We start from the raw sequence: 27,976 nt of genomic DNA, 5'->3' as shown, positions 1-27,976 counted from the left end.
TTACATAATTCTCAGATGAGGGATCTCCATATATTCGACACAAATTACAGGTCAACGTTGTTCTTTCTGTATGGAAATTCGTAAACACGGTACTCCACAGGTGGTCGCTCTTTAAACAGTTACAAAAATAAATGTGGCCTTTATTACCAATTAATAAAATAAACATAATTAACCCCGGCATAATGAAGTGATTAAATGAATAAAAACGTATGTTACATTCTCTAGGGAAAGATCGGGTTTCAAGCATTACAGTGCCTGGCATCATAAGTGTTCAAAAACAGAAATCCAAATACATTTTAAGCAGAATTAGGAATTAGCAGAACAAGGAAATCGCCCAGCTAATGTGCGGGTCAAGAGGGCCTAGGAGTTCACTGGTCAAATGAGGGCTTCTGGTGAAAGAATAGAGAAGGGAAAAGGAGTAAAGACAGGAGTGTGGCCCCTCGAGGGTTTTGTTTTGTTTTGTTTTGTTGCTGTTGTTTTTTTGAGACGGAGTCTCGCTCTGTCACCCAGGCTGGAGTGCAGTGGCACAATCTTGACTCACTGCAAGCTCTGCCTCCTGGGTTCACGCCATTCTCCTGCATCAGCCTCCCGAGTAGCTGGGACTACAGGCGCCCGCCACCACGCCCGGCTAATTTTTTGTATTTTTTTAGTAGAGACGGGGTTTCACCGTGTTCGCCAGGATGGTCTCGATCTCCTGACCTCGTGATCCGCCCACCTCAGCCTCCCAAAGTGCTGGGATTACAGGTGTGAGCCACCGCGCCCAGCCTGTTTTTTGTTTTTTTTTTTTAGTACCTGACTGAAAGAGACTAGCAAACAACTCCTGAAAATCTGTAATTGTAGTAAGGTTACTACACGGTAAGAAATGAAGCCGCAAAATAAAAACTTCCATTTTATTTTCCTTTAGGAGCCATGGAGCATATTGGCAATTTGGTTCTGACTCCTAAAATCATTTTACTATACCTTTACACTGCCTACATTGGAGACTGCAAGCAGTGGAATAGATACTCCAGATCTCGTCGATAAACCCAGGCTCCTCCTAAACCAGCCAGATTCAGAGAGAAAAACGAGCTGGCCTGCCTTATTGTATTACTTGCCATCAAGGTTCAATGTGGTTCTATTACCCAGTAAAGTCATTGACCAAACAAGGTATTTTCACAAAGCTAACCTTTTTTAAAAGCATGTAAAAATTGTACATTTGTACATATACGCATTACACTTTTACATCCAAAGATCAAATAGTTAACAGTTCATTTAGGGCTTTTTGTATTGTTTGATTTTCCAGATTCTGTCACTCCCTTGGCTTTGACCTAACCTGACATCATTCTGTCACATTATCTTCTAAATCAAGTAAACGTTCATTTGTCTCAGTAAGCACAGTCTATCTGGGTGACACCAGAGAGGTTTCTGAAGGGTCTGGTGTACGCTGAGGCAGTGAAATAGGTCTGTTGGCACAGGTAAGAAGGAAGTAGCATGATAAACATCACAACCCCAGGGAACAGGCTTCCAGAGTGGCACAAGCACTCCCACCGAGATGGTCCAGTGCCCACCCGTTAAAGAGTCAAAACCCAAAGTTACTGAGTGTCCCACAAAGCAAGTCACACTAGCTCTCAAAGGAAGTGAGCTGTTTCAGGACTCGATGAAGCAGGGTCACTTTGAACACTGGTGGTTTGACATCTGTGAAAGAAGTCATTTGAACTCTTATAAAGAGAATTAAGGGGTCAGCAGCTTCCCTGGAAAATGCAGGAAAACCAATAAGAGAGGGGACAGTTTTCATCTTTTCATAAAGTTCTTCTCCAGAGCTACCGAAGTTCTCTGTAAAGAGTAGATATTCCGCTTCACCCGATCCTCCAGGGAGGAAGTAGATGCACTCTCCAGCTTCATGCGGCTAGGAAGAGAAGACAGGCAAATGCAAGTCAAAAACATTTTCAATCAGTCAACTATTCTGGCAGCTTCAGAAGAAATCGGTTGTTAGCCATAGAGCAGCTGTAAAAACACAACCTCTTTTAAGCTCCCATAGATAACTTTCGAGTGACTCCACCTGGAACCAAATGTTTTTAAACCAGTGTCCATAAGGGAAAATGTATCTGTTTTGGAAAATAAGTCAAAGCCTCATTGGAAAAAGGCTTCCTGGGCCATGAATTCTTATTTAAAAGGAAGGTCAAGGAATTTCAATGATTTAGAAAATACCAAATTCACTTCTCCTCCCCTCAAATGAAAAACATCCCACTGTGTGGTCAGAAAGGAGTAGTAGTAGCCAAGGTGGTCTGAAGGCTGGGCTCCCTGTGCAAACACAGAAACACTGGAACGGGAACCAGCTGCCAGCCTGCCTCTTAAGACCTTCCCCATGAAAGACCCTGGCAGGAAGAAGATGCACTCACTGGATGAACTTCCCATCCCGGGAGTCCAGCTTCTCTAGCCTCTGCTCCCGTTCCTCATCCTTAGCATGCCTCTTGAGGATGTTCAGTCTCTCCTCCTCCCTCCATTTGGCGTTTTCCATCATCTCTTGCCGTTTTCGCTCTAATTCCTCTGCAGAGAGTTTTCTGTTGAGCACAGAAACCATACGATCGGTCTCTTCCAGCAAAAAAACCAGAAGCAGCACAAGAAGCACAGAAGCCAGGTGGGACCCCAAGCTCTCCAGTTCACTGCTCTCTCCAAGTGCAAGGCCAGCCTGAGTTCCCTTCTAACGTCCTGGTCAGGAGGTTTCATCCAAATTTCAAAGGCTTTTAGTAAAGTATTCCATAATCTCACTCAGTAATCTCTAGAGTGATTATTCTGAAATATGAAATATGAAATAAATTGGGAACTCATCAGGAACCTAAACTTGTAGCAATTATATCCCAATGGTTTGCTCAACAATTGACAGAAGAACAGAAGACTAGGTTATCCATGTAACTGTTAACATCTACCATCTAACTACCCATTGGAGACTAGAAATTCATGACACAGCCCATGAGTACACTACTTTAGGACTAAGCTAGAGGCCAGAAGCTGAAGGAATAACTTAGCCTCAGAAAATAATAAATAGGGCCAGGCATGGTGGCTCACGCCTGTAATCCCAGCACTTTGGGAGGCCGAGGCGGGCAGATCACCTGACGTCAGGAGTTCGAGACCAGCCTGGCCAACATGGGGAAACCCTGTCTCTACTAAAATTACAAAAATAAGCTGGGTGTGGTGGTGTGTGCCTGTAATCCCAGCTACTTGGGAGGCTGAGGCAGGAGAATCGCTTGAACCCAGGAGGCGGAGGTTGCAGTGAGCCAAGATCGCACCACTGCACTCCAGCCTGGGTGACAGAGTGAGTCTCTGTCTCAAAAAAAAAATAAAAACCTCCAAACGAAAAACAATTTACTATTAAAAATCTGCTTCAGATAATAAATGAAAGATATTAGAGCATTCAAATGAGAGTAGGAGGCTTAAAAAAAAAAAAAAAAAAACGATTGCCAGGCACAGTGGCTCTAGCCCGTAATCCCAGCACTTTGGGAGGCTTAGGCAGGAGGATTGCTTGAGTCCAAGAGTTCAAGACCAGCCTAGGCAACAAAGTGAGACCTCCCATCTCTGCAAAAAAAAAATTTTTTTTTAATTAGTTGGGCATGGTGGCACCCGTGTAGCCCCAACTATTTGGAAGGCTGAGGTAGGAGGATCAGTTGAACCTGGGAGTGTGAGGCTGCAGTAAGCCATGATCGCCCCACTGCACTCCAACCTAGGCAACAGAGTGAGACCTTGTAGGGAGAATAAAGAAGTTATCAAAGAAATAATACAAGAAAATTTCCTAGGACTCAAAGACATGGTTTAGATTGCAGGAAGCAAATACTGACACTAGGAAAAAATATACAAATCATACAAGAAAGGAAATGTAACCTCCATATTCTGCTTGGCTTAGGAATGAAAAGTATCAGTAAACAATATTTATATATCATACAAGTATGAATCCACATACTCATTGAACCAAAAATTCTGATGTAACCATATTGGAAAGATAGGGATAGAAGAAACATGGGACTAGGAGTGTATGAGAGCTCATTTACACTAACAGATTATTTACTATAACAGTAAGAAAATATCTAAGATCTGGCCGGGCACGGTGGCTCACACCTGTAATCCTAACACTTTGGGAGGCCAAGGCAGGTGGATTGCCTGAGCTCAGGAGTTCCAGACCAGCCTGGACAACACATTGAAACCCCATCTATATTAAAAATACAAAAATTAGGGCCAGGTGCTGTGGCTCATGCCTGTAATCTGAACACTTTGGGAGGCTGAGGCGGGCAGATCACCTGACCTCAGGAGTTCAAGACCAGCCTGACCAATATGGTGAAACCCCATCTCTACTAAAATATACAAAAATTAGCTGGGCATGGTGGCATGCACCTGTAGTCCCAGCTACCCGGGAGGCTGAGGCAGGAGAATCGCTGGAACCCGGGAGGCAGAGGTTGCAGTGAGCCGAGATCGTGCCACTGCGCTGCAGCCTGGGCGACAGAGTGAGACTCCGTCTCAAAAAAAAAAAAAAAAAAAAAAACAGAAGCCCGGGCGTGGTGGCTCACGCCTGTAATCCCAGCACTCTGGGAGGCCGAGGCAGGCAGATCACCTGAGGTTGGGAGTTCGAGACCAGCCTGACCAACATGGAGAAAGCCTGTCTCTACTAAAAATACAAAAATTAGCCGGGTGTGGTGGCACATGCCTGTAATCCCAGCTACCTAGGAGGCTGAGGCAGGAGAATCACTTGGGCCCAGGAGGCGGAAGTTGTGGTGAGCCGAGATTGGGCCATTGCACTCCAGCCTGGGCAACAAGAATGAAACTCCATCTCAAAAAAAAAAAAAAAATTAGCTGGGCATGACAACATGTGCCTGTAGTCCCAGCTACTCGGGAGGCTGGGACAGGAGAATCACTTGAACCCCGGAGGCAGAGGATGTAGTGAGCCAAGATTGTGGCACTGCACTCCAGCCTGGGAGATACAGCAAGGTGCTGTCTCCAGAAAAAAGAAAGAAAGAAAAAAGAAAATATCTAATATCTAAAATTAATGGATGAAGAGGCAGCAACATATTTGTATTTTTAGGAATATGTAGCTATGAAAAGAAACTACTGAAAAAGCTAAAAGTAGTTGCCTTTGGGTAGCATGACTAAAAGTGGGATCAGGCAAGGCAAAGAACTACTAGCTTTTGTTTTTTAAAATGTTTTTAAAATAATTTTTTGTAGAGATAGTGTCTTATTATGTTGCTCAGACTGGTCTGGAACTCCTGGCCTCAAGCGATCCTCCTGCCTTGGACTCTCAAACTGCTGGGATTACAGGTATGAGCCACCACACCCAGAGAGAATAATTGAGGGGTTTTTTAAAGAGGGTTTAATTTAAGAGAGGGTCTCGCTCTGTCGCCCAAGCAAGAATGCAGTGGCTTGATCGTAGCTCACTGCAACCTTAATCCCTTGACCTTAAGTGATCCTCCCTGCCTTAGCCTCCCAAAGCGCTGAGATTACAAGCATGGACTGCTGTGTCTGGCTTGGTTTTTGTTAAGAGACTTTTTTTTTTTTTTTGAGACAAAGTCTTGCACTGTCGCCTGGGCTGCTGTGCAGTGGTGAGATCTCAGGTCACTGTAACCTCCAACCCCTGGGTTCAAGCAGTTCTCCTGTCTCAGCCTCCCAAATAACTGGGATTACAGGCATGTGCCACCATGACCAACTAATTTTATATTTTTAGTAGAGATGGGGTTTCACCGTGTTGGTTAGGATGGTCTCGACCTCCTGACCTCAGGTGATCCACCCACCTCAGCCTCCCAAACTGCTGTGATTACAGGCGTGAGCCACCACGCCCAGCCTTACCTCGTCCTTTCAATGTCCTCACATGGCTGGAGGCAGGGGACGCAGACCCTTACAGGTTGGCAAGATAAATAAAAGTTGGTTCGTCGAAAAGGTAATGATGGATTATCCATCTGCCCTGGTTTGAGCCCCTTCTAGATTCAGGCCTGCAAAATGTGGTTAATCAACTGGGCTCCTGACTCACCTGGTGTATCCGGGAGCATGTCGCCTTTGGTAGACCTCTTTTTTAGGTGATGGGCTCCTAGTTTGGCCTGTCTCTCTCCTGTTCACCTTAGAGTTGTGCCTGTAGCAGACACAGAAGGCAGAGAGGAAAAAGCCTTTTTAATCCAGGGGCTTACATTGAATCCCTCAAACAATGCAAGATGAGCTAATGGTCTTAGAGGTATAATCTAAGTGTGAGAAAAACAAAGGTATAGGGTTTGATGTTAGACTCACCCCAGAGCTCCCAAAGCACAGAATACACCTACAGATATGTGGCTTTGGATGCCTGAGCTTTACATTGAGGTGGAAAAAAAAATGATGTAAAGGAAATACCAAAGCAAAGACATTTGGGAAAGTCAATGGACGGACATCACCAAAAGCAAAAACAAATGCCTGCTGGGACCAGGCCCCCACAGTCACAGGTTATTTCCCAGTGAATCCCACACTCACAGTTTGCTGGGTCTTGGGGACCGTGACCTTCTGCCCAGGGATCGAGACCTCCTGTCCCGGGACCCTGCTTCCCTGGTGCTCTTCTTGCTGGCATGTCTTGGGGGTGAGTGGGAGGAGCTTCTGGATCTGGAATGGTTCTTCATCCCATGCCCTCTCTTTTGCTCTGCTGTCAGAGGACCCTGAAGACCCTGGTTACGGTCAGAGTTCCTGACCTACGTCATTAAGGAAAAGAGAAGTTATTCACATGGAAAATCCAGCTATTCAGGAGAAAACGCGGCCGGGCTCAGTGGCTCACACCTGTAATCCCAGCACTTTGGGAGGCCGAGGCAGGGGGGATCACCTGAGGTCAGGAGTTCGAGACCAGCCTGGCCAACATGGTGAAACCCTGTCTCTACTAAAAATTAAAAAATTAGCTGGGCGTGGTGGTGGGCACCTGTAATCCCAGCTACTCAAGAGGCTGAGGCAGGAGAATTGCTTGAACTCAGGAGATGGAGGTTGCAGTGAGCTGAGATCGCACCACTGCACTCCAGCCTGGATGACAGAGCGAGACTCCGTCTCAAAAAAAAAAAAAAAAAGAAAAGGCAGTGAAACAGGAAATGTTACATAAGGAGCTCACTGAGCACACCAATATCATCACATAGAATTATCACAGAGAACTGTATAAACTTAGTTATCTGCAGAATCCCCTAAAAGAATCTCCTTCAGTCAGCCAGGTGCAGTCGCTCACACCTCGAATCCCAACACTTTGGGAGACGGAGGCAAGAAGACTGCCTGAGATCAAGAGTTTGATACCACCCAGAGCAACTAGTGAGACCTTGTCTCTACAAAATATTTAAAAATTAGCTCGGTGTGGCAGCACACGCCTGTAGTCCCAGCTACTCAGGAGGTTGAGGCAGAAGGATCCCTTGAGCCTAAGAGGTCAAGACAGCAGTGAGCCAGGATCACACCACTGCACTCCAGCTTGGATGAGAGAGAAAGACCCTGTCTCAAAAAAAAAAAAAAAAAAAAAAAAGATGGCTGGGTGCTGTGGCTCATGCCTGTAATCCCAGCACTTTGGGAGGCTGAGGCAGGCAGATCACGAGGCCAGGAGATCAAGACCATCCTAGCTAACATGGTGAAACACTGTCTCTACTAAAAATACAAAAAAATTAGCTGGGCATGGTGGGCACCTGTAGTCCCAGCTACTTGGGAAGCTGAGGCAGGAGAATGGCATGAACCCAGGAGGCGGAGCTTGCAGTGAGCCGAGATGGCGCCACTGCATTCCAGCCTAGGCGACAGAGTGAGACTCCATCTCAAAAAAAAAAAAAAAAAGAAAAGAAAAGAATATACTCGGCTTGGCTGGGTGCAGTGGCTCACGCCTGTAATCCCAGCACTTTGGGAGGCCGAGACGGGCAGATCACAAGGTCGGGAGTTCGACACCAGCCTGGCCAATATGGTCAAACCCCTCTCTACTAAAAATACAAAAATTAGCCGGGTGTGGTGGTGGGTGCCCGTAGTCCCAGCTGCTCAAGAGGCTGAGACAGGAGAATCACTTGAATGCAGGAGGCAGAGGTTGCAGTGAGCCGATATCGCACCATTGCACTCCAGCCTGGGCGACAGAGCGAGACTCCCTCTCAAAAAAAAAAAAAAAGAAAGAAAAGAATACACCTGGCTTGGCTCTTCACTATAGGTTAAGGAAGAGCGAGATGCAGAAGCATGGAGGACAGGACCTAAGGTTTAAAATACAGAAATATGAGGCCAGGCGTGGTGGCTCACGCCTATAATCCCAGTACTTTGGGAGGCCGAGACAGGCGGATAGCTTGAGGCCAGGAGTTTGAGACCAGCCTGACGAACATGGAGAAACCCTGTCTCTACTAAAAATACAAAAATTAGCCAGGCGTGATGGCAGGTGCCTGTAATTCCAGCTACTCAGGAGGCTGAGGCAGGAGAATCGCTTGAACCCAGGAGGCAGAGGTTGCAGTGAGCTGAGATTGCACCACTGCACTCCAGCCTGGGTGACATGGAGAAACCCTGTCTCTACTAAAAATACAAAATTAGCCGGGCATGGTGGTGCATGCCTGTAATCCCAGCTACTCGGGAGGCTGAGGCAGGAGAATCGCTTGAACCCGGGAGGTCGAGGTTGTGGTGAGCTGAGATCGCGCCATTGCACTCTAACCTGGGCAACAAGAACAAAACTCCACCTCAAAAAAAAAAAAAAAAATACAGAAATACAGAAGTCAAGCCAGGTGCCTTGAACTTGTACTTCCAGCTACTCAGAAGATTGCTTAAGCTCAGGAGTTCGAGACCAGCCTAGGCAAAATAATGATGCACTGCTACTGAAAAAAAAAAAAAAAAAAAAAGAACTCAGCAGATTTATGTTTGTCAAAAATCATCAACCTACACACTTAGGCCAGGCACGGTGGCTCACACCTGTAATCCCAGCACTTTGGGAGGCTGAGGCGGAGGGATCACCTGAGGTCAGGAGTTCAAGACCATCCTGGCCAACATGACGAAACCCTGTCTCTACTAAAAATACAAAAATTAGCCGGGCGTGGTGGTGGGCGCCTGTAATCCCAGCTACTCGGGAGGCTAAAGCAGGAGAATAGCTTGAACCCGGAAGGCAGAGGTTGCAGTGAGCCGAGATTGCGCCACTGCACTCCAGCCTGGGTGACAAGCGAGACTCCATCTCAACAACAACAACAACAAAAAAACCAAAAACCTATACACTTAAAATGCGTGCATTTCATGTAAATTATTTGTAGAGGGATGGGTAGAATGTCTCAATGCCCCATTGGTGGTTTAGTCTCTCTGCTCAGAGGGTCGTCAGCCACAAGAAGGTGCTCAGCGATAAGAATGGGCCTGTTTCCCAGCAGCCCAGGCTTCACTGCCCACCTCCCTGCTATCCACATTGTCCAAGTGGCACATCCCACAGTCCCACAGTCACTCCTTTCAAGAAGTCCACATCCCTACCTGTAAGCCATATCCAGGGACTTTGGACAAAACAGGGGAGGAATTTGCCATCTTCTTCTGCGATCTAAGAGATCAAAATACACACACTCATTGAAAAAGAAAATATATATAGGTCCAATTTAAATATCTTATGCTGAACTATGCTTCTTGCTTCCAATGTGACCTTTCCGCCTCCCAGCGGTTACCTGGCAGTACTTTTCTCTATTTGGACTGTCTATGCCAAAAAATGCATCAGCACAGTCAAATTTTCCTGTGAAAAACTGTGGGCCTCGCTTCTAAGCCCCAACGCCTGAACACATTCTCCTCTCACTTCATGCTGCTATTCCAGGGACAAATAGTGACTCAGCAGCGGCGGAGCTGACTGCTCCCACAGGAAGACATGCAGAATGGGCCCACATCAGCCATCAGTCCATTAAAAAAAGCCTATATAAAGCCCACTTCAGTCTTGAAGGAATCCTAAGCTGAGATGAAACAGAGTCACCCCCAGGATGTCTGACCTACCTAAGACCTACTAGGCTAAAGTCAGCATTATTAAGGGTCTCTCTCCAGCAGCATGGCCGAGATACCCACTCACATTTAGCATCTCCAAGGAACTCTAGCATTAGATGGCAAGCTCTGTGGGCACAGGGCCCATGTTCAAGTGTTCATCACTGAATGCCCAGTACCTGGCAGCTTCCAGCACAGGGCAGGTGTTCATGTCTGTGGAATGAATGAGTGAATGAGCAAGTGAATCAACGAGAAGGGAGGCCAGTCGCCACATGCTCACCTCCCTGCACTGTGCTCATCCTCGCTGTTGGAACGATCACTACTCGAGCTTCTGTGCTTATGTTTCTTGTGCTTCTTTTTCTTCTCCTTCTTTTTCTTCTTCTCCTTTTTTTCCAGACTCATTTGCAACTGGAAAATGCCGAGAACACAAGCACACAAGATTACTGAGACCAGCCAGCGCAGTGGCTCATGCCTGTAATCCCAGCACTTTGGGAGGCTGAGTGGAGCAGATCATCACTTGAGGTCCGGAGTTCGAGACCAGCCTGGCCAACATGGCAAAACCCCATCTCTACTAAAAATACAAAAATCAGCTGGGTGTGGTGGTGGGCACCTGTAACACCAGCTACTTGAGAGGTGAGGTACAAGAATCACCTGAACCAGGAGGCAGAGGTTGCAGTGGGCCGAGATTGTGCCACTGCACTTCAGCCTGGGTGACAGAGTGAAACTGTGTCTCAAAAAAAAAAAAAAAAAAAAAAAGATTACTGGCTGGGCATGGTGGCTCACACCTGTAATCTCTCAGCACTTTGAGAGGCTGAGGTGGGAGGATCACAAGGTCAGGAGTTCGAGACCACCCTGGCCAATATGGTGAAAGACCATCTCTACTAAAAATACAAAAATTAGCTGGGTGTGGTGGTGTGTACCTGTAGTTCTAGCTACTCGGGAGGCTGAGGCAGAAGAATCACTTGAACCCAGGAGGCAGAGGTTGCAGTGAGCTGAGATCACGCCACTGCACTCCAGCAGCCTGGGCGACAGAGTGAGACTCCATCTCATTAAAAAAAAAACAAAAAGCCCAGGCGGGGTGGCTCATACCTGTAATCCCAGCACTTTGGGAGGCCAAGGCGGGTGGATCACAAGGTCAGGAGAAGGAGACCATCCTGGCTAACACGGTGAAACACCATCACTACTAAAAATACAAAAAATTAGCTGGGCATGGTAGCAGGCGCCAGTAGTCCCAGCTACTCAGGAGGCTGAGGCAGGAGAATGGCATGAACCTGGCATGAACCTGGGAGGCGGAGTTTGCAGTGAGCTAAGATCGTGTCACTGCACCACTGCACTCCACCTTGGGCGACAGAGCGAGACTCCGTCTCAAAAAAAAAAAAAAAAAAGATTACTGAGACCCCTATCAGTCTCCTTTGAGGGGCGTGGCTCATGCACAAACTGCCTGACTCCATGCCTCTGGGTCTACAGAAGTCCAGGACATTACAGGGGTTCCCTGTCAACACACCAGGGGAAGGGTCTTAACCCTGGCCGTGCACTAACACCCCCAACTACTGAACTGGTATCTGGTAGGTGAGACTAAGAATTTGTGTTTTTAAACAGTCACCAAAACCACTGCCTAGGAGTTTCCATTCTGTGTCAAAGGAACTCCAATTCCACTGAAAGCAGTCAGGAACTATAAGGTCAATCTTTAACTTTCCTTACCAACTGATCCAAGACACAATTACATAATATGTCATGTGAATGGTAAGTGGGCCCTAGAAGCCTTATTTTTTTTTTTTTTTTTGAGACAGAGTTTCGCTCTTGTTGCCCAGGCTGGAGTGCAATGGCGCAATCTTGGCTCACAGCAAACTCCATCTCCCGGGTTCAAGCAAGTCTCCTGCCTCATCCTCCCAAGTAGCTGGGATTACAGGCATGAACCACCACCCCGGCTAATTTTGAATGTTTAGTAGAGACAGGGTTTCTCCGTGTTGGTCAGGCTGGTCTCGAACTCCCGACCTCAGGTGATCCACCCGCCTCGGCCTCCCAAAATGCTGGAATTACAGGCATGAGCCACCGCGCCCAGCCCCTAGAAGCTTCATACCACGACCAAGGGCATACTCCAACCTCCTGAACACACTGCATGGTAATGCTTTCCACAGGCTTAGCCCACACTCTTCTTCTGGAAAAACGACATCACATGGTGCATTCTCCCACCCAAAAGACTTTCAACCAAAATCAAGCTTAATTAAGCTTAATAAACTAAGATTACATAAAATAACCAACCTGACCAATATGAATAAACCCCGTCTCTACTAAAAATACAAAATTAGCCGGGCGTGGTGGCACATCCCTGTAATCCCAGCTACTAGGGAGGCTGAGGCAGGAGAATCACTTGAACCCGGGAGGCAGAGGTTGCGGTGAGCTGAGATCATGCCATTGCACTCCAGCCTGGGCAACAAGATTGAAACTCCGTCTCAAAAACAAAAAAATGATTACATAAAGTAGCCACAACATGGTCTCTAAAAGACAAAAGTTTTAGAGGCCATTCTGTTTTTCCCCTGGTAAGCTGAGAGTAAATGGAGAGACGTTCTCACGTTATATGGCTAAAAGATGCTCTTGGTGCTTATCTGGTATACTACTTACCAATTCTTTGATTTTCTTCATTTTCACTGGATTATTTAATACCTCTCGTTTTTTCTCCTCCTCCTTCTTCCTAAAGAGAGATAATTACAAAATTCATGACTATTTCTTTTCTCCAAATTCTATGGAGTAACCTTTTCTCCAAACATATACAGACAAACTGGCCCATGTTAAAATCTACATGATTAGCTGGGTGTGGTGGTGTGCACCTGTAATCCCAGCTACTTGGGAGGAGGAGAATCGCTCCCAGCTACTTGAGGGAGGAGAATCGCTTGAACCTGGGAGGCGGAGATTGCAGTGAGCTGAGATCGTGCCACTGCACTCCAGCCTGGGTGACACAGCAAGACTCTGTCTCCAAAAAAAAAAATCTACATGATGATGGGGCTGGGTGCAGTGGCTCATCTCACGCCTGTAATCCCAGCACTTTGGGAGGCTGGGGCAGGCGGATCACTTGAGGTCAGAAGTTCAAGACCAGCCTTGCCAACATGGTGAAACCTCGTCTCTACCAAAAAAAAAACAAAACAAAACAATTAGCCGGGCATGGTAGCAGCACGCACCTGCAGTCCTAGCTACTCAGGAGGCTGACGTGGGAGAATAACTTAAACCCAGGAGGCGGAGGTTGCAGTGAGCTGAGATTGTGCCACTGCACTCCAGTCTGGGTGACAGAGTGAGACCCTGTCTCAAAATAAATAAATAAATAAAAAACGACATGATGGTGTCAAAGCCAAAAATCTCTCACAAATATAAGAGATTGTCTCAAAAAAAAAAAAAAAAAGAGTCATGCTCAGTCGTCCAGGCTGCAGTGCAGTGGCATGATCATGGCTCACTGCAGCCTTGACCACCTGGGCTCAAGTGATACTCCCACATCAGCTTCCCAAGTGGCTGGGACTACAGGCCCCCACCACCATGCCTAGCTAATTTTTATATTTCTTATAGAGATGGGGTTTCACCATGTTGCTCAGGCTGGTCTCAATTTCCTGGGCTCAAGCAATCCATCCATCTCTGCCTCCCAAAGTGCTGGGATTACAGGTGTGATCCACCGTACCCGGCCGTCAGTTGTTTTTTTTTGTTATTGTTGTTGTTTTTTTGAGACGGAGTCTCGCTCTTTCGTCCAGGCTAGAGTGCAGTGGCGCGATCTCAGGTCACTGCAAACTCCTCCTCCCGGGTTCATGCCATTCTCCTGCCTCAGCCTCCTGAGTAGCTGGGACTATAGGCGCCTGCCACCACGCCTGGCTAATTTTTTGTATTTTTAGTAGAGACGGGGTTTCACCGTGTTAGCCAGGATGGTCTCGATCTCCTGACCTCGTGATCTGCCCGCCTCGGCCTCCTGAAGTGCTAGGATTACAGGCATGAGCCACTGCTTCCAGCCGTGAGTTGTTTTTTGATGGGTATAGAGTTTCAATTCAGAATGATGAAAGAGTTCTGGAGACAGGCTGTGGTGATGGTTGCAGAACACTTTGACTGTATTTATTTATTTATTTATTTTTATTTTTTATTTTTATTTTTTTTTGAGACGGAGTCTCGCTCTGTCACCCAGGCTGGAATGCAGTGGCGCGATCTCGGCTCACTGCAAGCTCCGCCTCAGTTCACGCCATTCTCCTGCCTCAGCCTCCCAAATAGCTGGGACTACAGGCACCCAGGGTCTCATTAATATTATCAAGAAAATAGGCCGGGCGTGGTGGCTCACGCCTGTAATCCCAGCACTTTGGGAGGCTGAGGCGGGCGGATCACAAGGTGGTCAGGAGATCGAGACCATCCTGGCTAACATAGTGAAACCCTGTCTCTGCTAAAAAATACAACAAAAATTAGCCAGGCGTGGTGGTGGGTGCCTGTAATCCCAGCTACTCGGGAGGCTGAGGCAGGAGGATGGCGTGAACCCGGCAGACAGAGCTTGTAGTGAGCAGAGATCGCGCCACTGCACTTCAGCCTGGGCGACAGAGCGAGACTCCGTCTCAAAAAAAAAAAAAGAAAAAAAAAAAAGCGAAGAGAAAACTGTAAAGCAAGAGAATCAATGGCCTTAGCAGGGTCTCAAAGCATCTGTAACAAACCCCCTTCCTAGCCCCCCATTAGTACCTGATGATGAAGAGTGGGTCCTCCCGGATCTTGCTGGCCATGTCAAGAAGGGAATTGGCACCTGATGGGGCAAAGATAGAGCCTGGGAGAAGTCCTGTTTCAGAAGAGCAGCCTGCCTCCTTCTCCTCCATCTTCTCAAAAACATATTTGTCAATGGGGCGCCCCAGCAGGTACTCGTCACGGTTCACCATCCCACCAGGACCCTGGTACATCCAGTCCAACTTTTCTTCTTTTTTCCTGGTTCAAGGGAAGAAAAAGAAATACAGTTTCTTTAAAAAGCAGACTTCTGCAAACCTACACATAAAACCTGGACACAAGGGAGAGAGAACCACAGCTAATCAGAGTTCATTCTACTGGCACCTACCATGCAATAAACACGGCACCCCATGTGGCCGGCATAAAGAAATAGTGCGGGTTGCGTGCAGTGGCTCATGCCTGTAATCCCACCATTTTGGGAGTCCGAAGCGGGTGGATCACTTGAGGTCAGGAGTTCGAGACCAGCCTGGCCAACATGATGAAACCCCATCTCTACTAAAAATACAAAACATTAGCCAGGCATGGTGGCGGACGCCTGTAATCCCACCTACTCAGAAGGGTGAGGCAGGAAAATCACTTGAACCTGGGAGGCAGAGGTTGCAGTAAGATCACGCCACTGCACTCCAGCCTGGGTGACGGAGCCAGATCTTGTCTCAAATAAATAAATAAATAAATGGTGCTTGTCCTCATGAGGCTTACGAGTAATGGAGAGAGAATATTCATACACATAAAGCAATTTATAAGGAAAACCAGTGTTCCTCAACATGGGGTGTGGATCTTGGCTCAGAGCTTCTCGAGTCTCCTTTACAGAGTCTTTATATTATGCTTTCATTTCCAAGATGACCTAAAACAATGAATAAGCACATTCTACATCACCATCTTACCATCAAGAACAATTTCAGTGACCACATACGCAGTTGCATTGATTGTGCATCTTGGTGCTTGTGGGCACACAGACACCAGCGGTAACACTACACATTTGAGGGGATGATGGGAAAAAATCAGAGGTAACTGAGTAAGTGACACTTTCAAGCCAAAAGAGCCAAACACTGAATACGTGAATCATTAGGTAACTATCTGGGATTCACAAGTGAATAAATCCTGGTCTCAGCCATCTAGGGGCCAAATTAAGTCACAGCATCATGCCACACAAACATTTCCCTGTGGTTCTGGGAGAAAAAAGTGGTGAGAAAGTGGAACCCTCATACCACAGACAGTAAAGGCAGGCTAAATTCATAAGAGCATGCGTGGAAGCAGCCAATACTACATTCACACTGCAACCAGGAAAGTACTTTCATTGACAGTATTATCTATAACCTGAAATTAAATGCTTTTTGAATATGACTTTTTTGTTCTTTTTTTTTTTTAGACACAGGGTCTCACTCTGTCACCCAGGCTGGAATGCACTGGTGCGATCATGGCTCACTGCAGCCTTGAATTCCTGGGCTCAACAAATCCTCCTGCCTCAGCCTCCCAAGTAGCTGGGACTACAGGGATGCACCACCATGCCTTGCTGATTTTTTATTTTTTCAATTTTTAAACAGATGGGACTTGCTATGTTGCCCAGGCTGGTCTCAAACTACTGGCCTCAAGTGATCCTCCTGCCTCAGCCTCCCAAAGTGCTGGGATTACAAGGGTGAGCCACCATGCCCAACCTGAATATGACTTTTTAAATGTGTATACTTGTTTTTGAGGTTATATAACAACTGTGAGCATAAAGAATGTTTTCCTAGTTGCATGCTTGGACATTTTTGGTAAGAATAATTTAAACCAACACTGCAGGGCCATGACCCTTTTTTTTTCCCCCCAGACAGAGTCTCACTCTGTTGCCCAGGCTGGAGTGCAGTGGAGCGATCTTGGCTCACGGCAACCTCTGCCTCCCAGGTTCAAGTTATTCTCCTGCCTCAGCCTCCCGAATAGCTGGGACTATAGGCATGTGTCACCAAGACTGGCTAATTTTTTGTACTTTTAGTAAAGACGAGGTTTCACCGTGTTGGCCAGGCTGGTCGATCTCCTGACCCCGTGATCTGCCAGCCTTGGCCTCCCAAAGTGCTGGGATTACAGGCGTGAGCAACCGTGCCCGGCCCCAAGACCCTTTAGAATTTTTTTTCATATTAAAAAAATGAGTCTGAGAAACACTGTAGTCTACAGTTAAGAACTGATCAGCTGGGCACGGTGGCTCACACTTGTAATCCTAGAACTTTGGGAGGCCAAGACAGGCTGATCACGAGGTCAGGAGATCAAGACCAGCCTGGCTAACACAGTGAAACCCCGTCTCTACTAAAAATACAAAAAACTAGCCAGGCGTGGTGGTACATGCCTGTAGTCCCAGCTACTCGGGAGGCTGAGGGAGGAGAATCGCTTGAACCCGAGAAGTGGAGGTTGCAATGTGCTGAGATCACGCCAGTGTACTCCAACGCGGGTGACAGTGCGAGACTCGGTCTCAAAAAAAAAAAAATAAGAATTGATAATGGGGCCGGGCGCTGTGGCTCACACCTGTAATCCCAGCACTTTGGGAGGCTTAGGTGGGCAGATCACTTGAGGTCAGGAATTCAAGACCAGCCTGGCCAACATGGTGAAATGCCATCTCTACTAAATATACAAAAAAATTAGGCCAGGCACGGTAACTCACGCCTGTAATTCCAGCACTTTGGGAGGCCAAGATGGGCGGATCACGAGGTCAAGAGACCAAGGCCATCCAGGCCAACATGGTGAAACCCTGTCTCTACTAAAAATACAAAAATTAGCTGGACCTGGTGGCGTGCATCTGTAGTCCCAGCTATTCGGGAGGCTGAAGCAGGAGAATCGCTTGAACCCAAGAGGCGGAGGTTACAGTGAGCCGAGATCGCACCACTGCACTCAAGCCTGGTGACAGAGCGAGACTCTGTCACACAAAAATAATAATAATAATAATAATAATAATAATAATAATAATTAGCCAGGCGTGGTGGCACACGCCTGTAATCCCAGCTACTCAGCAGACTGAAGCAGGAGAATTGCTTGAACCTGGGAGGTGGAGGCGCAGTGAGCTGAGATTGTGCCACTGCACTCCAGCCTGGGAGACAGAGCAAGACTCTGACTCAAAAAAAAAAAATAATAATAATAATAAATAATAGGCCGGGTGCAGTGGCTCACGCCTGTAATCCTAGCACTTTGGGAGGCTGAAGCGGGCAGATCACGAGGTCAGGAGTTCAAGACTAGCCTGACCAACATGGTGAAACCCCATCTCTACTTAAAATACTAAAATTAGCCAGGCGTGGTGATGTGCACCTGTAATCCCAGCTACTCAGGAGGCTAAGGCAAGAGACCCGCTTGAACCCAGGAGGCAGATGTTGCAGTGAGCCAAGATCGCACCACTGCACTCCAGCCTGGGCGACAGAATGAGACTCCATCTCAAAAAATAAAATAAAATAAATAACAAAAATAAAACCAGCCGGGCGCTGTGGCTCACATCTGTAATCCCAACACTTTGGGAGGCCGAGGCGGGCGGATCATGAGGTCAAAGATCGACACCATCCTGGCTAACACAGTGAAACCCCGTCTCTACTAAAAATACAAAAAATTAGCCGGGCGTGGTGGCAGGCGCCTGTAGTCCCAGCTACTCAGGAGGCTGAGGCAGGAGAATGGCATGAACCCGGGAGGCGGAGCTTGCAGTGAGCCGAGATCGTGCTGCACTCCAGCCTGGACAACAGAGCGAGACTCCATCTCAAAAAAAAAAAAAAAAACTATACAAAACAAACAGATGAATACTTAAGTCATCTAAATACATTAGCAGTAAAGACCAAAAAGAGAAGGGGCAGAGAGAACCAAATGCTGATCTTAGTGTTTTACAATATTGTAGGACATGTGATAGGGCAAAACAAAACAAAGCATATAAAATCACCTTCCCCCATTCACGACAGACAAGCAGGCATGAGTCTGCAACAATGCTGGCTCCTTTCTCTACAGTTGTGCATCTGTACTCTGACCTCATTGATCAGACTCCACAAAAGCCCAAATTTCTGATAAATTGAGCACATGATGTGTAATGCTTTGGTGAATAAAAATGTCAAAACAATTTTTACCTTTGGATAGTACCTCGGCTTATGACTAATGGGTATTCAGTCTAAAATCAATTTTTACTTATTTATTTATTTATTTATTTACTTAGAGGCAGAGTCTCACTCTGTCACCCAGGCCGAAGTCAGTGGCAAAATCATAGCTCACTGTAGCCTCGAACTCCTGGGCTCAAGCAATCCTCCTACCTCAGCCTCCCAAGTAGCTGGGACTACAGGCACATGCCACCATGCCCAGCTAACTTCTCCTTTCTTTCTTTTTTTTTTTTTGAGACGAAGTCTTACTCTGTCACCCAGGCTGGAGTGCAATGGCATGATCTCAGCTCACTAAAACTTCCAACTCCTGAGTTCAAGTGATTCTCCTGCCTCAGCCTCCCGAGTAGCTGGGATTACAGGCATGTGCCACCATGCCTGGCTAATTTTTGGTTTTTTTTTTTTGAGACGGAGTCTCGCTCTGTCGCCAGGCTGGAGTACACTGGCGCAATCTCAGCTCACTGCAACCTCCACCTTCTGGGTTCAAGCGATTCTCCTGCCTTAGCTTCCCGAGTAGCTAGGACTACAAATGCACGCTACCACGCCCAGTTAATTTTTTTTTTTTTCTTTAGTAGAGATGGAGTTTCACCGTGTTGGCCAGGCTGGTCTCGAAATCCTGACGTCAGGTGATCCGCCCACCTCGGCCTCCCAAAGTGCTAGATTACAGGCGTGAGCCACTGCACCCAGCCTCTATTTTTTTTGTTTGTTTGTTCGTTTTTTTGAGATGGAGTCTCAATCTGTCGCCCAGGCTGGAGTGCAGTGGCATGATCTCAGCTCACTGAAACTTCTGCCTCCCGGGTTCAAGCAATTCTCCTGCCTCAGCCTCCTGAGTAGCTGGGATTACCGCCACACCCAGCTAATTTTTGTATTTTAATAGAGACAGGGTTTTACCATGCTGGTCAGGCTGGTCTCGAACTCCTGACCTCAAGTGATCTGCCCACCTCGGCCTTCCAAAGTGCTGGGATTACAGGCGTAAGCCATCGCGCCTGGCTAATTTTTTTCTATTGTTTTGTAGAGATGGGTTCCTACTACAGACTGGTCTAGAACTCCTGGCCTCTAGTGATCTGCCTGCCTCAGTCTCCCAAAGTGCTGGGATTATAGGCATAAGCCGCCACACTCAGCCTATATATTTTTAAACAGAGATGGAGCCTCACTACATTACCCAGACTGGTCTCAAACTCCTGGGCTCAAGTGATTTCTCAGCCTCCCAAAATACAGCAATTACAGGCATGAACCACCGCACCTAGTCCCCAGTTTTAGTCTATCTGTTATTTTATTTTATTCTGACTTAAGAATACACTGCATATTGTATGCTTTTTATTTGCTCAAACATATTTACTCCCATCTCCTTTTATGAGATGGATGGGGTAGTTATTATCTGCTACTCGTATCCTATATTATACAACAGGAAATTGAAGCAGGGTAAAATCTAGTGGGATTGGCCGTAATCACTCAGCTTTTATTGACAAGCATACCATCCACCTTCTCTCATGGGACCTCACTCCCTGCCCCCTGTCCCCGCCGACCCAAGCAAGCCTGAAATACATTAACAAAGGCAGGACTGCATCCTCAACATATACTGAGAAGCAGGGTAGAGCAACCATCCTCCATCACGGTTATCAGCCATCTACTGTGAGCTCGGCTTACAGCAAGTCCTTACGTGTTATCTCATTTGATTCTCAACAAACCTTAAGAAGGCGTTGGGTATTATTACTCCCTGGTCCTACTGAAGTAACCAAGTCTCTCAAATTTGATCACAGTTCCACAGCTAGTACATGCAAAGCCAACCTTAGAATCCAGGTGAGTCTGGCATTAAAACCCATGCCCTTAAGCACTCAGCCATTATACAACACTGGATGATGCATCTCAGGACAGCTCTGCAATTCCCTACACACAAGCGCACCCCCAGCTCCTCACTTACTTGACGGCCCCAACATCCTCCGCATAGCGCTGCATCTCTTCCCGGGCTCTCTCTTCTCGCAGCTCCCGCTGAAGCTCCTCAATCTTCTTCCGCTCAGCCTCATGCTTCTGCTCGGCCTTCCACACTTTCTCCACATTCCTGAGGGTCTGCGGGTGCCAGCTCTTCTTCAGATTCTGTGGTAAATAAAAAGAAGGTGATGATAATTCGGGGGGTGACTGAATGGTGGATATAACTAGCCCTGCCTCACCCACCCTTCCATACCCAAGGCAGGCGTGTGAGGGCAAGATGTCTTCAACAATGGCAAGGTTTTCTTCCAATAATCTCTCACACATCTAGAGGGGAAGGGGAGCTTGTTCAAGTGTATAAAGTTTCAGGACAGGTCGGGCGCAGTGGCTCACACCTGTAATCCCAGCACTTTGGGAGGCGGAGGCGGGAAGATCACTTGAGGTCAGGAGTTTTAGACCAGCCTGGCCAACATGATGAAACGCCTCTACTGAAAATACAAAAATTAGCTAGGCGTGGTGGCAGGTGCACCTGTAGTCCCGGCTATTCAGCAGGCTGAGGCAGGAGAATCGCTTGAACCAAGAGGCGGAGGTTGCAGTGAGCCGAAACTGCGCTGCTGCACTACAGCCTGGGCGACAGAGCAAGACTCCGTCTCAAAACAACAAGAACAAGAACAAGAAAGCTTCAGGATAGAACGGGTCCTTCCTGAATTCCCTTCAAACAGTTTTAACCTTAAAAGCATACAAGTCAACCTTCCACTAGCCATACCTAAATCCGAGTTGGTGATGACAAGACAGGAGGAATGCAGTAATGAGCAGGAAGGCACATATTTTGAAAGAGAACAGAACTCATGCACTTCTGACAGTGGACATTCATTCTTTTTTTTTTTTTTTTAAAGTCTTACTCTGTCACCCAGGCTGGAGTGCAGCGATCTCGGCTGACTGCACCCTCCGCCTCCCGGGTTCCAGCAATTCTCCTGCCTCAGCCTCCTGAGTAGCTGGACTATAGGCACGTGCCACCATGCCTGGCTAATTTTTGTATTTTTTAGTAGAGATGGGGTTTCACCACATTGGCCAGGCTGGTCTCAAACGCCTGACCTCATGATCTGCCCACGGTGGCCTCCCAAACTGCTGGGATTACAGGGGTGAGCCACCGTGCCCAGCCTTTTTTGTTTCTTGAGATGGAGTTTCACTCTTCTTGCCTAGGCTGGAGTACAATGGCAGGATCTCGGGTCACGGCAAACTCTGCCTCCTGGGTTCAGATTCTCCTGCCTCAGCCTCCTGAGTAGCTGGGATTACAGGCATGCGCCACCACGCTCGGCTAATTTTGTATTTTTAGTAGAGATGGGGTTTCTCTATGTTGGTCAGGCTGGTCTCAAACTCTCGACCTCAGGTGATCCGCCTGCCTTGGCCTCTCAAAGTGCTGGGATTACAGGCATGAGCTACCGTGCCTGGCATGGACATTCATTCTTTGGAACTCAACCTACCTTAGCTTGGTCTACTTCACCTGCCCTAAACTTGCATGGTTTACAACCCACCCAGAATCTCTTTCAACTTTCCTTCCCAGGAATCTCTCCTTGGTTCTGATCTCCCCATTCACCCTCAAAGAACACTTCTCTCTCTCCTCCCCATCAGATACTGCTTTGGTTCACTTTCCCAATAATGAAATGTTCCCCAAAGTAAGTAATATCTAAAGACAATTGTAAACTAGCCTGGTGATGTGTGAAGGGGAGATGAGGGGGGTAGATTTACAAACAGAGGGGAACAGTACAGACAAGTGCAGTCCTGGTGGTGAGAAAGAACATAGCAATAATTCAGTGTGGCTGGAGATGTGGCAAGCTGATGGTGCAGGGACGCAAGAAGAAGCCAAGTGAGAAAGGAGCAGAATAAGGGCCTTATACGCCATGTAAAGGGATTACAGGCATGCGCCACCACGCCTGGCCAATTTTTTTTTTTTTTTTTTTTTTTTTGAGATGTCGCCCAGGCTGGAGTGCAGTGGCGCAATCTTGGCTCACTGCGAGCTCCACCTTCCGGGTTCACGCCATTCTCCTGCCTCAGCCTCCTGAGTAGCTGGGACTACAGACATCCGCCACCATGCCCAGCTAATTTTTTTTGTATTTTTAGTAGAGACGGGTTTCACCGTGTTAGCCATGATGGTCTCGATCTCCTGACCTCATGATCTGCCCGCCTTGGCCTCCCAAAGTGCTAGGATTACAGGCGTGAGCCACCACGCCCAGCCTGACTCCAACTTTTTTTTTAACTTTTTTTTTTTTTTTTTGAGATGAGGTCTTGCTCTGTCACGCAGGCTAGAGTGCAGTGGTGCAATCTCGGCTCACTGCAACCTCCACCTCCTGGGTTCAAGCGATTCTCCTGCCTCAGCCTCCCAAGTAGCTGGGATTACAGGCGCCCGCCACTGCTCCCAGCTAATTTTTGTATTTTTAGTAGAGACGGGGTTTCACCATCTTGGCCAAGCTGGTCTCAAATCCTGACCTCGTGACCCACCCGCCTCTGCCTCCCAAAGTGCTGGGATTACAGGCATGAGCCACTGCACCTGGCCGAGACTCCATCTTAAAAAAAAAAAAGAAAAGAGAATGGACTGGAGAGGACCAGGAGACCAGTTAAGAAAATAAGATCATGTCCACAAGGTACTTGGCATGTGGAAAATGTTCGGTCAATGAGAGCTCCCTTTTCTTCCTTTTCTCTTCCCCTCCTTGTCCTGCCTCTCCCCTTCGTCAGGTCATTCAGTTGGTTGGTTGTGGGTCAGTCCGTCAGTTGGTCCGACCATCCGTCCATCCTTCCGTCCTTCCTCCCTCACTCCCTCCCTCTTTCTCCCTCTAACCCTTCCCATCTTGTCCTCCCTGCCTCAAGCATAGATTATTTTGCTCCCCAGGGAGAAAATCTTCTGGAGTCATTTTTGGCTGTCACAACTGGTGGAGAATGGTGTTAGTGGATAGCTCCAGTCTAGTGGCTAGAGGCCAGGGATGCTGCTAAACATTCTACAATGCACAGGACAGCCCAACTACCACCACTACCACACACCCCCAAAGAATTATCTAGGCCAAACTGTCAAGAGCGCTAATGTTGAGAAACCCTGGATTAGAGCTTTCCTGTCCTTAAATGCAGTTATGTGAAGAATACACTAAATTGGATGAAACTAGATGGAGTCCTGGCACTCACTGTGATTGAGAACACATGACAAACTAATAGGTTTACTGGGCAGGCGGCTAAGCTGATCTACTTGCTGGTTCAATTAGCTCCACTTTCGGGAGGCTAGCATTTTCCCAACCTTGCCCCATGCTCTTGTGGGTACATTTACCCTATTTGGGGCCTTAGCGCTTTACAAATGAACGTTTCAGTTTAAGAGACATTGCCACATAACTTATATTAAGTGGTATGAATTCAAAAGCAAGCTCTGCCACTACACATCAGAATCCAGCACTAAAGGAGGTGTGGAAGTCAGAAAGATGGACAGGAAGATCCCTTCAGGCTTAAAAAGGACCCCAGGGCCGGGCGCTGTGGCTAACGCTTGTAATCCTAGCACTCTGGGAGGCCGAGGCGGGCGGATTACTTGAGGTCGGCAGATCGAGACCAGCCTGACCAATATGGAGAAACGCTGTCTCTACTAAAAATACAAAATTAGCCGGGTGTGGTGGCGCATGCCTGTAATCCCAGCTACTCGGGAGGCTGAGGCAGGAGAATCGCTTGAACCCAGGAGGGAAAGGTTGCGGTCAGCCGAGATCGCGCCATGGCACTCCAGCCTGGGCAACAAGAAACTCCGTCTCAAAAAAATAAAAAATAAAAAACGACCCCAGGGCATGGCTTAGGGTAGGGAGAATGGGGCACAAACCACCCCTACTTCAGTCCAGGACATGACTCTGAACTCTCACCCAAGGAAGAGAGGTGTGTGGCAAGACAAGATATACAAAACAAAGTGTGGTGACATGTCCTCCATATCTACCTCCTTTCCTAGCCATGGCTCCATCCGCCCCCTCCCCGGTCTTCCCAGAATTTACAGCCGGTAGAGCCGCAGTCAACAAACACGCAAACACCACCTGTCACTGTTCGCGACACACCTCGGACTTTCCCAAATCTCAGTCCCACCCCTCCATTGCCCTAAGGATCCATCCCCTCTTCAGGGCAACGGCCTCCTCCCGGCGAAAGCAAAGCTGCGTTGCCATGGTTATCCACTCCTTCCTCTACCCCCACCCCCTGCCAATTTCCGTCCCGGCCTCAGTCCTCCCCCGCCCAGGCCTCCCTCCACTCACCAGGTCTCCGCCCCCCATGACGGTGGAGACGATTCCTCACTACGCGGATCTGGAAGATTTCGGGAGGATCAAGAGAAAACGTAGAGAAATAGTTCGGGGGCTACCTCGCGGGATCTAGTCCCAGGAGCCGTCAACTGCCAGTTTCACCACCGCTCTAGAGGTCACTTCCGGGAGTGCGTCATCTCACCGCGTCGGCGTCGCGGAACGATGACGTACAGGGCTCGGTCGCGCTTTGTGACGTTGGCGTCACTTGCAGATTTTGCAAAGTTCCAGGCTCCGTTGTCGAGGCCTTTGCTGTCGAGGTCTCATTTTGGCTGCTTCGGGTCGCCACGTTGCCTGATGTCCCAGACTCTCTGTTGAAACGCCACAACTCTGTTCAGTGATGGGTTGCCGTGGGCCTGTGCCCACGGCTGTGTTGCCATGGCAGCTCACCAGGGCATTCGGCTCAAAGCTCCACGTAGTCTCTGCTAGACCTAAGGTGGACCAGACTAGGCCTCCTCCCCTCACCCTGCACACACCCCCACGCTCCAGTTTTCCAAAACGGCTTTGCAAACTGGCGCTTTCCTCAGACCTTGACTCACAGCAAATCCCCTTATGCCAGGCCTATTTTACGAAGCTAAATAGAAACCATCAAATCGAAATTCCATCAGCTTCCGTTTGCCAAACTTTTAAAATCTGCCAGCTTCCACAGTGGCAGATTTTCCCATAGTGGGAAGCTGGCAGATTCCTTTCCCTTCAGTTACTATGTGTTTTTGGCATGTTTTTCTTTTTTCTTTTTCTTTTTCTTCTTCTCCCTTTGTTTTTGTTTTTTGAGAAGGAGTTTTGCTCTCCCAGGCTGCGGTCGAAGCTGACTGCAACCTCCGCCTCCCGGACAGCAATTCTCCTGCCTCAGCCTCCCAAGTCGCTGGGATTACAGGCGCCCGCCACCCGCCCGGCTAATTTTTGTATTTTTTGTAGAGACAGGGTTTCACCATGTTGCTCAGGCTTGTCTCGAATTTCGACCTCAAGTGATCTCCCCGCCTCAGCCTCCCAAAGTGTTGGGATTACAGACATAAGCCACCGCGCCTGGCTATTTTTATTTTTGTAGCAACAGGGTTTTGCCATCTTACCCAGGCTTGTCTCAAACTCCTGGACTCCAGCAATCCTCCTACCTCGGCCTCCTAAAGTGCTGGGATTACAGGTGTGAGCCACTGCGCCCGACCTGTTTTGTAATTTTCAGAATAGAAGTTTTGCACATCTTTTGTTAAATTTATTCTAAATGTTGTATTTTTTGTGATGCTATTTTATTTATTTATTTATTTATTTATTTAGAGACGGAATCTCACTCTGTTGCCCAGGCTGGAGTACAGTGGCGCAATACCAGCTCACTGCAACCTCCGCCTCCTGGGTTCAAGCGATTCTCCTGCCTCAGCCTCCCGAGTAGCTGGGATTACAGGCATACGCCACCACGACCTACTAATTTTTGTATTTGTAGTAAAGATGGGATTTCACCGTGTTGGCCAGGCTGGTCTGGAACTCCTGACCTCAGGTGATCCGCCTACCTTGGCCTCCCAAAATGCAAGGATTACAGGCACCCGGCCTGTGATGCTATTTTAAATAAAATTTAAAATTTTTAATTTTCCAATTGTTTGCTACTAATAGATAAGAACGTGCTTTTGTATAGTAACCTTCTATTTTACAGGCTTGCTAAATTCACTTATTAGTTCTTATGGCTTTTTAAAAATACTTATTGCCCGGGCGTGGTGGCTCACTCCTGTAATCCCAGCACTTTGGGAGGCCGAGGCAGGTGGGTGGATCACCTGATGTTGGGAGTTTGAGACCAGCCTGGCCAACATGGCAAAACCCCATCCTACTAAAAATACAAAAATTAGCCGGGCGTGGTGGCGGGTGCCTGTAATCCCAGCTACTTGGGAGGCTGACACAAGAGAATCACTTGACCCTAGGAGGTGGAGGTTGCTGTGAGCCAAGATGGCACCACTGCACTATAGCCTGGGCGACAAGAGTGAGACTCTGTCTCAAAAAAAACAAAAAGAAAGAAAGAAACAGGCTGGGCTCGGTGGCTCACGCGTGTAATCCCAGCACTTTTGGGAGGCTGAGGCGGGCAGATCATCTGAGGTTGGGAGTTTGAGACCAGCCTGACCAACATAGAGAAACCCCGTCTCTACTAAAAATACAAAATTAGCCGGGCGTGGTGGCACATGCCTGTAATCCCAGCTACTCTGGAGGCTGAGGCAGGAGAATCACTTGAACCCAGGAGGCAGAGGTTGTGGTGAGCCAAGATAGCGCCATTGCACTCCAGCCTGGGCAACAAGAGCAAAACTCTGTCTCAGAAAAAAAAAGAAAAGAAAAGAAACAAACAAAATACCTATTAAATATTTACTTAAATGTATTTGAATAAAGTTTACTTAAAAGAAAAGCAGGCTCACTCCTGTAGTCCCAGCACTTTGGGAGGCCGAGGCAGGTGGATCACTTGAGCCCAGGAGTTGGAGACCAGCCTGGGTAACGTGGTAGAACCCCGTTTCTCAAAAAATACAAAAATTAGCAGGACATAGTGGCATGTGCCTGTAGTCCCAGCTACTCAGGAGGCTGAGGTGAGAGACTGCCTGAGCCCAGGAGGCAGAGGTTGCAGTGATCCAAGATCATACCACTGCACTCCAGCCTGGGCAACAGAGCGAGACCCCGTTTCAAAAAATAAAAGAGGGCCGGTCACAGTGGCTCACGCCTGTAATCCCAGCACTTTGAGAGGCCAAGACAGGTGGGTCACCTGAGGTCAGGAATCCAAGACCAGCCTGGCCAACATGGCGAAACCCCGTCTCTACTAAAAATACAAAAAAATTAGCTGGGCGTAGCGGTGCACGCCTGTAATCCCAGGTACTTAGGAGGCTAGGCAGGAGAATCGTTTGAACCCAGGAGGCAGAGGTTGCAGTGAGCTGAGATTGCACCACTGTACTCCAGCCTGGGTGACAGAGCCAGACTCCACCTCAAAATTAATTAATTAATTAATTAATTAAATTAAATAAAGAAAAGCAAGCAGAGCACAGTGGCTCATGCCTGTAATCCCAGCACTTTGGGAGGCTGAGGTAG

The 27,976-nt window shown here is 47.7% G+C and overlaps 1 protein-coding gene across 2 annotated transcripts; it reads right to left on the bottom strand.

Moving 5' to 3' along the window:
- Positions 1-876: 876 nt before the first annotated feature.
- On the bottom strand, positions 877-25,416 carry CWC25 (CWC25 spliceosome associated protein homolog). 2 transcript variants are annotated; one of them, XR_010152718.1, is made up of 10 exons: positions 24,893-25,416; positions 20,626-20,798; positions 14,581-14,817; positions 12,511-12,580; positions 10,169-10,296; positions 9,403-9,466; positions 6,454-6,665; positions 5,987-6,085; positions 2,379-2,772; positions 877-1,885 (listed from the first exon to the last, which is right to left on the bottom strand). XR_010152718.1 is itself a non-coding variant. In NM_001246613.1 (10 exons), the coding sequence occupies exons 1-10, from the start codon at positions 24,908-24,910 to the stop codon at positions 1,771-1,773; spliced, it is 1,278 nt and encodes a 425-aa protein (NP_001233542.1). In that variant the 5' UTR covers positions 24,911-25,048; the 3' UTR covers positions 1,150-1,770. The 2 variants fall into 2 exon arrangements, 1 of the variants encoding a protein (NP_001233542.1); NM_001246613.1 differs by having other exon boundaries at positions 1,150-1,885; positions 2,379-2,540; positions 24,893-25,048.
- Between the last annotated feature and the right edge of the window lie 2,560 nt (positions 25,417-27,976).

This window comes from Pan troglodytes, chromosome 19 (genome assembly GCF_028858775.2).
Source record: "Pan troglodytes isolate AG18354 chromosome 19, NHGRI_mPanTro3-v2.0_pri, whole genome shotgun sequence".
Taxonomy (NCBI): Eukaryota; Metazoa; Chordata; class Mammalia; order Primates; family Hominidae; genus Pan; species Pan troglodytes.
The sequence above is the reverse complement of the archived record's forward strand: the minus strand, read 5'-3'. Positions and strand labels throughout refer to the sequence as shown.